This window comes from Condylostylus longicornis, unplaced genomic scaffold (genome assembly GCF_029603195.1).
Source record: "Condylostylus longicornis isolate FDR11 unplaced genomic scaffold, ASM2960319v2 ptg000037l, whole genome shotgun sequence".
Taxonomy (NCBI): Eukaryota; Metazoa; Arthropoda; class Insecta; order Diptera; family Dolichopodidae; genus Condylostylus; species Condylostylus longicornis.
The window spans coordinates 879,306-895,041 of NW_026578006.1; the positions used below are offsets into that span (position 1 = coordinate 879,306).

Sequence of the window (15,736 nt, forward strand, 5' to 3'; positions counted from 1 at the left end):
ATACACACATACATAAAAAAGAATTTTATTAAATAAAAATCCCATTTTCAGATAGTTGAAACAACTTTGTTTTACCATTTTTAATAAAAAAAATCTAAATGAAAAACTTCTTTACTACGATTTAACCATATTAGTAATTTTCCATCTTTGGGCAGAAGTTTGAGAAAAAATGTATTCGATATTTATAGAAGGAGAACAAATTAAAAAAAAAATGACTTTTATACAATTTACTTATATATTTTTCAACTAGTTTGTTTTCTCTCTCTCTCTCTCTCTATCTCTCTTCTTCTCTCCTTCCCTATCTCTCTCTCTCTGTGCCACTCAATTTTAACATTATGTATTTTTGTATTAAAAAAAACAGTAAAAGATGATTATACTATGGAATTCTTTATAAAGAGTTGGAAAATTAAAAAAAAAAAAATAATTTTCTATGTATAAGTAAAGAAAATATTTTGAAAAATTAAAAGAATTTTTCCTTCTTCGAAAATAAAATAAAATGTAATTTAAATTAATTTAATGAAAAATTTTTTTTATACTTCTTTTCATATTTGGAGAAAATTATATTGATAATAAGCACTAGAAAACAAAATAAAAAATACCATTTTTATTTTGAAATTAAATATAGTGAAAAACAAATGAAAATGTATAAAAAAAATTCTAAAAAAAAATGGAATATAAAAAATTTATTCTAACACCATAAATTTTCATATTCCTCTTCTGTAAATGGTAAAGATCTGGTAATTTTTAGGGTAATATACGTAAACAACTAGTTTAAAATTACACAACAAAATATCACATTTATTTTACTATATATCAAACTTGATAATATTCGATGCATAAATTTTAACTAATAGCAATAGGAGAAATATCAAGCAAATTTGAAATGGCAATTGAAGTATTAAAAAGGTAAAAAATATCTGAAGTAAAGTTATCGTGTGAATTTTGTAATACACGTATACCAATTGATATTTATATGTCAAATGTTGAATGAAAAGTATCACAATATGGTGTTAATTAATTTAATATATTAACTCAATATTTGGCTAATATATATGCTGATGCAACTACAGAAATTTTATTAATACACAATTCATAGTTTATAAAGTGATAATTCCTAAGACATTTAGCTTATAAGAACTAAATGAATGATTACTTACTTAAGTAACGTTAAACTATATTCATTTGTGCGAAATTCAACCACAGATGAATATTTTATTGAGAGCAAGGTATAATACCTTATAAACATATTTCGTTCGAATATTAAAAAGTAAAATATCATTTTAATTAATAACAGTTAAAATACCAATTCATTACTGTAAAATAATTATTTTCATATAGAAGAATTGCATAAAAGCTAGATGCTATCAAATTTATAAGCGTTCTTCTAGTTGTCAAAAAAGAGCAAAAAATGTTGTTGCAACTTGAATTTGATATTCCGAATGACGATCGCAGTAACACTTGTCGACAAATGCCGAATAACATGGTTTTCAGCCATATTACAGTGTAGTCGTTCTGATGCAACGTATGGCGTAGTGAAGCTATCTTTTTCGTTGCAAAATATTTAGCAAGTGATAGATACTCCAAAAATGTAAGTTTAAACAAAAAAATTTAATAAAATAATAAGAAATAATAAATTTTAAAAATTAAATATTTATATAATTAAATTTATCATTTTCATGAAAGCGACAAAAGATTTTAAATAGTAAATTCGAAGAGAAAACTATTGGAATCTGATGAATTCGTAAACCAAGATGAAAATGAAGAAATTTTTTATTTTAAAATATAAATAAGTACACTAAAAATTTTTTTTTTATTTTAAACTTAATTCGATATGACAGCGACAACAAAAAATGTTACATAAGTGACGCAACCATAAGAATAAGGAATAAAATTATTCTGCATTTTTAAATCATTTATAGCATAAGTGCCTCCAACATAAAGTTATAAATATAACCGTTCGACCGATTCTTTACAATTAGTTTTCGATTTTCTTAAGGATATCTATCTTAAAGCAATTTTTCATTAATATTCCAACTTAATGTTCACATTTAATTTAAATTTAATTTTACTATAAATAATTAAGTTCATTACATTAAATTCAACTTTAATATTATATTTAAATCATAAATTATTTAAAATCATTCACAATCGCCGCCCCCCCCCCCTCCCCTCTCTTCCTCCTCATAATTTTTCTTGCAAAAATTTAATATAATAATAATAATTCCCCAATGCACATTATCATAATTATTAATCTCAATAAAGAATTTTTATATTAAACCTTTTTCTTGTTATTCCTTCCCAAAACTTTAATAATTTTAAAAAATTTAATAAATCATTTTTATAGCTTCTATATTAAAATAATTAAAGGTTCTATTTTATTATCATTATTATTATTATACTATATTATATAATATAAAATACTTAATATATTGAAATCATATGTAACAGCTAGGATCATAATTTAATTGATCCTTTACTTCATCTATTATAGAGATGTTTATCGGGTATATATCGTGTAAAAATTGATAAAAAATTCTTTATTCCTATATTTTTATTCCTATAGTTATAAAAAAATATTTATAGTCCTTAAGCTAAAATTGTATATTTTAAAACATTAATACGTATATACATATTCATATCTATATACAGATTTAATATACATATATGAAGTGTGTAATTTAAAACTTATTCAAAAAATCAGCTTGCCATATTATAATAATAATGACAAGCAAATTCACTCTTTATACGCGTCGATCTAATAAAACAAGGTTATATTATGAATAATTTTAATATGTAAGAAACGTGTAAAAAAAAAAAAGAGCATAAGCACAAAAATTCATCAGAATTGTCAGATTATACCTGAACCCGTTTATACTTAAGCAAAACAGTTTTGTTTTGTGTTTTTTTTTTGGTGTCTTTTCAGAAAAATGAAGAATTTAAGTAAAAAGAAAAAACAAAGAACCAAAATCATCTCTATAATTTAGTAAGAATTGCTTTAGGACTCGAACATTTTTTGTTTTTTTTTTCAAAAAAAACCTAATCTGATGTTATTTTGAACCACGAAAAATAACACCTTCTCTACCAATATAAAAGAGCAAAAAAAAATCGAAAATATAAAAAAAATAAGAGAACAAATCTTTTAATATTGGGAAAAATATTAAGTTGATTTTTTAACAAAAAAAAAAAGCCGATTCACGAAAAAATTTAGAGTGGATCTGAGATTGCAGAAATATTTAATAAAATAGAAATAAAACATTTAGATATTTGAATCTAAAAATACAGAAATTCCCTTGTAGAATTTGCAACAAGAGAACCACTCTCAAATATGAGTAGAAATTTCTGAATAAATAACGTTATTTATCATTTTGAAAAAAAATTTTGCAAAATTATTTTAAAAGTAAAAGATTCCAAATGGAATGCCGAAATTGAAAAGTCTTAATGAAATCGATTTCACTAAAGATATTTTTTTTTTATTAATGCTTGATCACATTCATATTTTACCAACGATTTACCCTATTTAATATGTTGAATGGTTTACCTTATTCACATATACTCTTTATACCTGAACGAACGTATGTTCGAATTGTATACTAAATTTCCCTTACCGTTTGTAACGCTAAGAAATAATGGTCTAAGATATAGACTCAAGTGTATATTTTTTCTTATAATTTTTCTCTCTTTTCTTTGCACAGCCAAGAAGTTCCTACAGTAGTCGACTACAAAATTTTCATACTGAAATTAATCATTGATCCACCCTAATGAAAAGGATTAATTTATATATTTTTTTTAATTTTATAGGTCTTATAACGTTAAGCGTATATCAAAAAATCTTGAATATTCAAGAATCCCAAATTATAAGACACCAAAATGGCAAACACAAAAAAAAAAATATATGTATGTATGTATGTATGTACGTATTTGGTTTTTCTTTTTTACCAAAACCAAAAGGAAGCACTTGAAAGGTGTTACATTATATTATTATTTTGACGCCTTATTTCGTTACAATATTTTTGAATTGAAAAACAAAAAAAAAAAAAAAAATTTGATTTTATTTTTTTCACATTTTAGAATTTACCACAACCTGTAAATTTGTATCGCGCGATAAAAAATTTATTCATATTTGAAAGAACATTTTTGATAAAAGGAAAACAAGAAGAAAAAAGAAAAACGATGACAATGCTAAAACAAGAAATAACAAATTCAATAACAACAATAACACCAGCAACAAGATTAACAATAAGAAGAAGAAGACGAACGAACATTTAAGGCATAAAGAGTGAGACAATCTTTAATTTTTCAAAAACTTCAAATTGAACTTAATTGAAGAGGGAAGCAGAACGGACCAAATGAAATGGAATCGAATTGAATTGAATATATTGAAGAAGAAGTATAGCACTATAGAATTTTATCTTAAAAACTTCTTTAACGTTAACGAACAAAATTTAATTATAAAAGACCAGACAATACAAAAAAAAAACAAAACAGAAATTTAAACAAGTAAAAACGTTTCAGTCGGTATGAACCGATTGAATTATACCCTGCACCTTTCATTGTTGTATAGCAATTACTCAAACCTGTGAAACCATTCTATAGAAACTTCACGGATATGTCTGATCTATAACTGAACACACAACTACCAAGTTTCGTGAATCTGACTTTATTATTTTTCCAAATATTTAAAATTAGCTTTTGGAGTTGTATGGCAGGTACCCGAACCTGTCAAGCAATTCCACTAAAACTTCGCAGGTATATCTGATCTATAATTGGACACACAACTGCCAAATTTCATGAATCTAACTTTACTACTTTTCCAAATATTTAAAATAAGCTTTTGCACTTGTATGGGAGCCACTCGAACCTGTCAAACAATTCCACCAAAACTTCAGAAATATGTTTGACCTATAATTGGACACACAACTGCCAAGTTTCATGAATCTGTCTTTATTATTTTTCCAAATATTTAAAATTAGCTTTTGGAGTTGTGTGGCAGGTACCCGAACCTGTCAAGCAATTCCACTAAAACTTCGCAAATATATCTGATCTATAATTGGACACACAACTGCCAAGTTTCATGAATTTGACTTTATTATTTTTCCAAATATTTAAAATTAGCTTTTGGACTTGTATGGGAGCTACTGGAACCTGTCAAGCAATTCCACCAAAACTTCAGAAATATCTTTGACCTATAATTGGACACACAACTGCCAAGTTTCATGAATCTGACTTTATTATTTTTCCAAATATTTAAAATAAGCTTTTGGACTTGTATGGGAGCCACTCGAACCTGTCAAGCAATTCCACCAAAACTTCAGAAATATGTTTGACCTATAATTGGACACACGACTGCCAAGTTTCATGAATCTGACTTTATTATTTTGCCGAATATAAAAAATTTGCTTTTGGAGTTGTATGGCAGCCACCCCAACCGGTGCAGCTATCTCATTAAAATTTTTAGAGCATATGTAGAATATAATTGGACACATGTATACAAAATTTTATATTTGTACCTTTATTAGTTTTTGAAATAACCAAAATAAACTCTTTGAGTTGTATGGCAGCTACCCGAACCCGTTGTCCGAATGGGTCCAATAACAATAGGGTTCGTCCTTGGCACAAAAGAAGAAACTTGTGAAAGTTTGGTGTCGATTGCATTATTCGTTTTTGAGTTATCGTGCGATCGGACGGACGGACGGACGGACGGACGGACGGACGGACGGACATGTCTAAATCAACGCAGAATTTTACGCTGAGCAAGAATATATATATATGTCCATACCGCAGATGACTCCTTCAAGTAGTTACAAACTCCATACCAAAGTTAATATACCCTTCACGAAGTGCAGGGTATAAAAAAAGAGAATATTTTCCTATTTTTTTCTCTTTCTCCTCATGTTTATCTCATTATAGTTTTGTTGTAATTTTAAATGAACGTATGTATTTTACGTACGATGTACACTAATTTTAACTACATAAATATTTCATATTATTCTTCTTTTCTTTTTTTCTTTAACTAATTTTTACTTTAATTTTTTTTTTCTCTTTTCTTTATTATTTTAACTCTTTTTCGTTCATTTATTTGTAACTATGTACATTATATTATGTAAGTAACAATCAATTATTATCATTCAATACCATATATACACGTTTTATTGCACATAAAAGACGTGCGATTTTCCCGCAATTTTCTCAGAATTATTATTAAATAAAAAGAGAAAGAATGATTTTATTAAATGTTGAATTTCCACATTTGTAACTACAATTTTATAAATAAAAAGAAGAAACAAAAAAAAAATTATACTAATAAAATCAGGTAAAACAATAAGAAAGAGTAAAGTTATTCAATTCAATTTTAAGATATTTATAAAAATGTCAACACTTACAATTAAGCATTTTCTTAGTCAATTAATTGTAAAAAAAAACAGAACAAAAGCTGAGAACGAATATGGCGGATCATATCCTTTGTTGACACAAAATAAACTTCAAAATCAGCTGCTCAGTATTTTGTATTTAATGTAACACAGATTGTGTAAAAAAAAAAAATTGTCAACAATAAAATAGGATTTTATAACACTTTACCGCCGTCGATTAAATTCGCAGCGACAATATCGCTTCATCTTAGACAATCTCAATTATATATGTATGTACGTATGTGTATTCTGTATGATTTTAAAATTTCGCCGCGAAAAATCACGATATTAATATAATCATGACATAATGACATTATTTGACACGCCAAATTTTATGACACTTAGAAAATAAGAACTATACTTATCGTTGTCCCGAAGTTATACTGTTGTAACTTACAAAATTACAAAGTGGAAAGAGAAATAAAAAAGACCAATTTTTCGCAGTATTTTTTTTTTGCATATACTGTGTTTCTATTTTACTTACATTTGGCTACCTTTTTCGGCTTGATTGTGGAGTTTCATCATTTTGTAAGGAACGACAGTATCAATTTTGTAAGATCACGAAACCAAGTTCGACGACATGTTAAAATTTTAAATAAAAAACGATTTACTTAATCTTATTTAATTAATAAACTTAAATAACAAAAGTTCAGTAAATAATTTTCAATAAGTAATTATTGCTTGATTGTAAAATCATTGCACACACATCTAAACAACTAAACTCAATTGCGTTAATTCAAACGATTGCGTTAACTAAAAATTTGCAATCACTTTGTAAAAACTTACAAAACTGTTTGATTGCTCAATTGCATGCCATCATACAGTTGCATATGTGCGCACTTAAATATAAACCTATGGAATACAAATAAGCAATGAAACAGTTTGAATGTTTGTTGAAAAATTGAAAATTGCATGTCTGCCTGATCGCTTAATATTCACTTTTGCGTAAACAACGACACTATTCACACATATACATACTATTAATTTAATTGCTTACATTATAATCGAAAAAACAATTTCTCAATATTTCGAAGCAGCGAATACACAGGAAAAAAATAAATAAGAAAAAGCGCAAAAAGAAATAATAACAATAAAATATGTCAGGTACTTTTGCTAACCAGTTGAGTGTTTGTTGATTTCCAATCTTAGACAAACTATTTATAAAAAAAAAAACAAAAATAAAAAAGAAATACGTACAATATTCACAATGTAATATAAAAATAATCATAATAACAATTTTTATAATTTTATGAGGAAAAAAACTAGTTAAAAATATTATGATACGATCGATCGGAATTAAAAGTATTGCAAGTTATTTTCCCATAATCTCATCAACAAAGGTAGTGCATAATTGTTTTTTTTTTTCTTTTCTATAGCATTTTTTTTTTATCATATTATTGATTTTGTATGATGCCTATGAAAAATGCGATAATGTGTAGAAAATAAAATAAATTGAAGACCGTTGCGTGAATTGCAAAAAATTCAAAACAATTTAAGAATATCTAAATTTTCAATTAAACAGATTTGATTCATTATTCTGACTTATTAAACAAAAACAAAATTAAAAATTAATCAAAATTTTATTCAAGCCTATAATTAGTAAAATTGCGAAAAAAGCAAATACAATTTCATAAACTGCAAAAAAAATAACCATTTCTTAATATGACAGACAGACAATATATATAATAATATTAAATAGAAAATAAAACATTAAAAATAATAAAATAGAAATCATAGTTTCTAAATAAAAAATTTACAAGAGCTAAGAACTTGTTTTGTTGACCAAATCCAAATAATGAATAGGAGAATGTGAAAAAATGTTTGTTTCTTTGGAAAAATTGTTGAGAAGAAAAATATATTTGTAGCTATCTTAATATAATTGGAAGACGTAATAGGAAATAAAAATTTCCTATAGAGTATAAAAAAAAATTTGAGCTTACAGCACAAAAACTATCAATATACTCGTACATTGTAATCATAAAATAAATATTAAATTATATAACAAAATATGCGTATAATAATATTATTTCTAAACCCCTACAATTACGATAATATCAAAGTATATATTTAAAATCTTATTAAATTTGGGATTTATATCAAAAAAATTAGAACTCTTCTGATAATATTTAAGTAGTTAATTATCTGAATTGTATTTATTTTAAAATAAATTTTATGATCTAACAATTTTTAAGTGAAAAATATAATTTGTTCTGATAAAATTTAGGCTGAAATTAATACCTTTAATTTATATATTCTTGCAAGAAAGTCCGATATCAAAAATCTGATTTTACCAAACGAACGTAAATATTAAACGTACTCGGGATGTAAGACTTTATTTTATCAAGCCCTTAACAAATTTAATTACTTTATTATGTATATATTTTAAGAAATGTTATAAGTACCGACCTATTTCAAAAACAATAAAAGTAACTCAGAAATTGATTGCAATTGAAAGAAAATATTAAAATTCAAATTAATAAAAAATTAAAATCTTTTATACTTGAATAGAATAATTAAAACTTTTACTATTAAATATTACAATTTTTACACAATATACATATATGTATATGAAAATGCAAAAAACAATTTATAAACATATATAACGTATATTGTATTTAATTTAAAAACACAGACGCCTGAATTAATAATTGAAATATGATAGACGAAATAAAAAAACTAAAAATAAAACAAATTAATAAAGACTCTTCTACTATAATAATTAATAAAATGTATACGATTATTGTGGACATTGTGTACAAAAGAAAAGAAATGCGAAACTATTTTGAGAAATTATAAGGTAAAATTTAACAATAAAAATTAGACCTTGTATAAATTTTATCCAAGGTTATATAAAAGAAATGGTTTGAGACGGGTGTGTTCGCATGTTTTAATAATAACAATAATAAGTCTTGAAAATTATCATTAGTTATGATTTTGTTGCGTTCCTTAAGATTTCTGGTAGTATAAAATATTTGTGGTGTGTATTTCTTTTTCTCAAAATGCTCTGCTAATTTAACCAAATTTATAATCTTCTCACAATCACTGATAAAAAGATTATAAAAACAATTATTCATTAAAATCAAATAATCCAATTATATTCTAAATTTTAATTTTATTTGAAATTGTTCTGAAATGTAGACTGATTATTTTAGTTACCGAATTATTTTAAAAACAAAAATTATTCTTAAAAATTTTTATGTTTTGAATTTTTAATATTTAACCTTGTACAATACTACCTACTTTATTTTAGTTATATGCTACCCAGAAGCCACATTATTTGACAGGTTCACAATTTTATTTACACCACAAAATCAAAACACTTCAATTTTTATTTCACCTTCTTTAATACTTAACAACAGTTTTTCATGGATCCATACAGATTATAACTACATTATACTAGTATCTATATAATCCCTATGGCATACAAGGCTCCACAAGTAATTTAAAAAAAAAATTTATAATTTTATACATTCATTATCAATATGCATGTAGAGGTAAGTAGATATACCTATGGTGTTATGTATTATAAACCTCTACATAACATACAACAATATGTATTATACGTTTTATTGGATAATAACACAAAGCTTAACATACTTTTATATTAGTTTTCATTTCTTTTATTATATTTATTTATTTATTTATTTTCCATATTTTACAAAAACTGGGTTTTAACTTTAAATTATTCAGTTTCGTTTCTCTTTTCTATAATAGAAGAAAACTATATACATATATATAGAAATAAATCTATAAAATATTTAATATTTCTCTAGAGAAATATTCTCAGAAAAGTTCATTAAAATTCTAGTATTATATTCACATAAATAAACAGAACGCTAATTGATACACTGAATTGTTTTGTTTTCTCTTATATTTGTAGTTAGAATTTCTTCACAAAATACAAAAATCAAGGAGCAAAATATAAAAATTTATGAGGAGAAAAAATAACATATTATGTGAATTAAATAAAAAAAAAAAACAAAATTCTTCCAAAACTGATTGGAAAATATATTTAAGAAATCAAAAATTGCAAAAACTCCAAAAACTAAATAAAATATTATTAATTATTTTATATGAAATCTTCATTGTAATAATTTAGCCTTTTCTTGTTTTAATATTTGGTTAGGTAGGTAGGTATTATACCCATTCCTTTGATTAGAATTATGAATTCACAATCTTAGGTGGATAAGTGAGTAGAGCGTTACCCGCATACCTACCTATGATTGTGGTTTTATTTCATATTTAGTTTACCCCATAAGCTACTTCATTAACCAACTTATTCAGTATTAAAAAAAAAGAATTATGAGAAGCTTATTTAATAATATTTTGTACAATAATTCTAATTCAATTATTACTAATGCAAAATAAAATCAAATTATATTACTTATTACTTAAAAATTATGTATGTATGTAATTTCTTATTTATTCTAAATTAAAAACTTAATAGAATCATTATTTTAGTTTTGATATTAATTCTAAAGTAATAAAATAAAACCCACCTACTTAAATATTTATGTTCGATTCACGGAACTTTAAATCTTAAAATTGAAATTAAATGAATTGAAACATTAAGTGAATGCAAGATAAACCAGTGGACCTTTTTAATTACAAATTTACAAATCTAAAGTTTTAAAGGTATTACAAATCTAAATTTTTAAACCTATGTTTATAGAATATTTGGGTAGGTAGGTCAATCTAACAATCAAACTCAGATAATTGTAGTACCTACCTAGATGCAATGAGTAATTACGAATTTAATTTAAATAGCCCTATGTTCTCCTATTTGCACATATCTCTACTACCTATATAAAGATTACACAAATTACTAAGTAAGTGCACATGTACTGTATGATTATAGTTATACTCCTTATATTTTAGTGTACACAATAGCAGGGAAAATTTCTCAAAACTATCTAATTAAAATATTCCAATTTTCGACTTTATTTAAAGATTGCATACATTTAGATAAACAATAATTTTAATATTGAATAAAAACATAAAAAATTTTATTTTTCAATACAGAGCCTAACAAAACAAATTAAGCATAAAAATTCTTTAAAAATTTTTTTTTCTTTAGAAACATAAAATTTTAGTTTTGAATAATTTTTTATTTAGTAAAATTCCACTTTTTTAAGAAATATTTATTCATAAATAATTGAAAATTAGTTTTAACACACTTTTAATTTGAAAACAACCATTATTTTTATTAATTATTGAATACTCTTTTTTTTTGTTTATATGGCTTCCAATTCAAATCACCATTTGTCAAAATTTTTCGCTTTCTAGTAGAACATAACAAGTGTTTGTGTTTATTAAATTTTTCACAAAATAATGTATACTTATGAATAATAATAACATTTCTTAATATTTTACTTATTAAATAATTAAATTATAAAAAACTTACCAGTTACTGAACTTTCACAATAACCGAAAAATAATAATAAAATTATTATGTTTGCACAAAACATTTTTTTAAAAAAATTAATTCATCAATAATTGCGTTAGCAACATTTGATATTTATTAGAAATCTAGTTAGCAACTTTTATGAAAACTTCACTCCATTTAAAGTTTTGACAGCAATTTCTTGCACAATTTGACTTTACATTTACAATAGATTTGTTTTTTATAGAATTCACAATAATCAATAACTTTGATTAGAAATTAATATTTTTTTTTAATTTTAAATTTTTCAATGTAATATTTGATAAACTTTCAGTTTAATTTTAGATTTTAATTTTATTTTAGTTTAGTTAGTTAATTTTATTTAGTTTAATTTTAGTTAAAAATTTTTTTATTAAATATTTAAACGGTAAATAAAGTATTTACTTAATTATTATATTATTATTATATTTTTTGTTTAACTGAATCTTATTGAAAATGTGAATTTCTAATATGCATTTGTCATAGATTGTTATTAATGTATTTTCATTATTTCATACTTAGTATATTATGACTGTTAGAATATAACACATTACCAGTGTATTTAAAATCGGGTACGTAAACCATATCTAAAAATTAAAATCTTAAATTTTTTTAAGAATAAGTTAATTCCTTTTTAAGTGCGAAAACCAACAAACTGAATTTTCCACTAAGGTTACCTAATGTTTGCATAACTGACATAAAATTGTATTAAAATTACAAAAAAAATTCATTTATAAGCATTTGAAAAGTTTTATTTTACAAAGTTAATTGAAATATTAAATGTTTAAATCATATTTTAAATTCATTTTTTGTAAATTTAGTAATTTCCTATCAATTCAAAAGTCAATAGAATATCAAACTTACTAAACTATTCGAAATAGTTTTCAACCAAATTTTGAATTTTTCATTGTGAATACTTCATTTTATACATAGAAAATAAAAATTATAAAAACTGGTACTTTTTTCGATTGTAGATTGAAAACTTTTGACAGCCGTGAAATATCGATATTATGGTAGCTTAATATTAGATGTGAACCAGCTATACTATAATATTATTCGGAATATAAACTCAATTTCAATACATACTATGTTTCATAGCCTAATATTCCAATTCACAATAGCAAATTTGGCTGTAAGAGCACTCTGGTGGCAAATATATTAGCAATTTTTTCAATTTAAAATTTTCAAAATTTAATATTTGATACGGAAAAAAAGGTAACAGAGGAAAATTTTGTAATATTTTGAAAATTTAAACAAACAACATTAATAATTTTCTATGCTCCTAGTTTAGTACTATAATATTACATGTCTGTTAGTTGTATTACAATAAATGCTAAAAATGTAAATATACACGTACTTTATCCTATTTTTAGATTATAAATAATTTCTTTTACATGGACTATTGATTCTAAGTAGCATCTAGCAGCAAATAGAAAAAGCTTAGTTTTACACGAGATCTCATGAAATTTATCAAAACTTATATGAACTAGAACTACGCTATGAACATTCAGAAAGTGTAGTACGTACGGTAAATACTTGATCACATAACGGTTGACGCATATAACTACATTTTATTAGGCAAAACTTCAAATATATAGCGGTAAAATACAAAAAATTTAATGTATTGTACTTGGAAAAGTTGACATTACAAAAACTTAAAAAGAAAAGTTATTTGTTTGTTTTTTAACGTTTCTGCTAATTATTTTAGTACCATTTTTATTTATTTAACTAGATAATGTAAAAATAAATAAACTTAACAATTTAAGAAAAGAAGAATGTCGATAATAATGTTTAAAAGTATGACAAAAGCATTATGGTACACAATTAGAATTTTAGATTATATAAAATTTATCGCACTTTATAATATCGAACCTCTGTTTCCATCACTGTAAATTAATTAAAATTATATTCTCAAAATATGTGTGTAAATTAAAAAATTGTCCCAGATTGTACCGCTTCTATTTCATAATATAATAGAGATTGTTTTGCAAAATCTTGATCGATACTATGATTCAATAAACCAACTTCCAAATTAATTTGCTGAATATCTTCTTTTAACTTAGCTATCGATTTTTTCAAATTTATAACCGGACCTAAAAATTTAAATATGATAAAATTTTTGTAACTATTTTTGTAACTAGTAGTAATTGTCAAATAATTTCTTACTTCCATCGGACATGGATTGGCCACGTTGATCCATTAAATTTTTTACAACGTCGTTCTCAGCAATAACTGAATTAAATTCGCTTGTAATATTTTCTTGTTCTGAGTTTATTTCCTTTATTGTTGCTTGGATATTTGAAAGTTCTGTAGATAATTCCTTAAATTTTACAATTAAGGTCTGAAGTTCATTATTTAAGTGTCTTTCTCGACTCTCTACTTTTTCCATTTCATATGTAATGTCACTTTGTAATTTTTTTAACTGATTGTATGTTTCATCACTACACTAAAATATAAAATAATGTTAATACCTATTACAAATTACATAATTAAAAAATTAAACAAAATTTGTATTAAAATTTTACTTCATCTATATTTGCTTTTAAAGTAGTCATTTGCTTTAAATGTGTACGCCAATCCCTTAGATCAGATTTCACCACTATTTTCAGTTGCGGTAAAACTCGTTCCAATTCAAGCCTCCAATTTTCAATTTCATTTAAACTATCTGAAGGTTGAAAATTCAAATTTTTATTTTTTGTGAGTTCCGATGTTCTTTTAGTTTGTGTTGCTGTCCAATTTAATTGTAGTAAATATTGTTCTTCACCGTCATCTGTATCATCACTAAGTAACTCATTTTGCTCTTCTTCAACTCTTTCTAATATAACTTCAGCATCATTTTCAGCATACTCTGGTAAGGTTTCTTCTTCCTCTTTGATATGCAAATGATTCAAAGTAACCTAAATTTTTTAATTTTAACAGTTATATCATGTAATATAATTAGGTTGGAAAGTACCTACCTTAGATATTTTTAAGGCCTGTGTAGCAAGGCAATCTAAAACAAATAAGCATATCGGTCCAGCGCCCTGTATTAACTTGTTTGATGGAAATTCAGTAGGGATTTCCTAAAAAACATTTAATATGAAAACTCCAATCAAAGGATTATTGGTATACCAAAAATTAACTCACAACTTCCTTCAATACATTGATTATATCCGTAATTACAGTGTTAGGGTCATCAAATTCTTCTGGCTGTTTAAAATTTTTACCTAACATACGAATGAGCCAAGCACATATTGATATGAACATAAAAAATTGTTCGCCTGGATTTATTGATTTAATAAAATAGAATTTATGTGGTGCCTTTATCCGCATATCACGTAAAATTTGATTTTCATAATTAAGCAATTTTAATTTCTCCATCAAATCTTCTGATTGAAACGTTAGTACAGACAGTATATTATTCTGTTCTCTTTCCAATGCAGCTTCAAATTCCAATAATAGTTTAGAATTTGTTGACATTTTACAAAAATATAAATTAAAAATGCAATAAGTAGAAATAGTTTATTTATTATTTTTTTTAATTTTAATTTCTGTACTTTCTTAAATACTTGCAAATTACAATTTTATTTTGATTTAACAGTTGCTATTGGTTACCATTGTCATAACAAAACAAAATTTAAAAAAACAGAAATGGAAATTTACATTCCACAATACCACTTGTTGAACGATTTTAATAGTGACATCTATTGTACACTAAATGTAAAATGAATTACCTACACATCGTTCGGGTCAAGCAAAATGCACAATTCGCATTGTATCTTTCTCATTTTAACAGCCATGACCTCCTTCAAAAATGAGAACATTGTCATACAAAAAATAAAGCAAAACTCATGACCTTTTTAAAAATTAAGTACTTAATATACTCTTTTTTTATATTCTTTTCTTAGAAACATTATTATCCTTTTAG

General features: G+C 24.4%; 1 protein-coding gene across 1 annotated transcript; it reads right to left on the reverse strand.

Annotated features, from left to right (window-relative positions):
• Positions 1 to 13,758: 13,758 nt before the first annotated feature.
• LOC129608854 (intraflagellar transport protein 57 homolog) lies at positions 13,759 to 15,288 on the reverse strand. Its single transcript, XM_055520609.1, has 5 exons — positions 14,956 to 15,288; positions 14,787 to 14,891; positions 14,355 to 14,726; positions 13,996 to 14,275; positions 13,759 to 13,922 (listed from the first exon to the last, which is right to left on the reverse strand). Exons 1-5 carry the CDS (start codon positions 15,286 to 15,288, stop codon positions 13,759 to 13,761), a joined length of 1,254 nt encoding a protein of 417 aa, XP_055376584.1.
• Between the last annotated feature and the right edge of the window lie 448 nt (positions 15,289 to 15,736).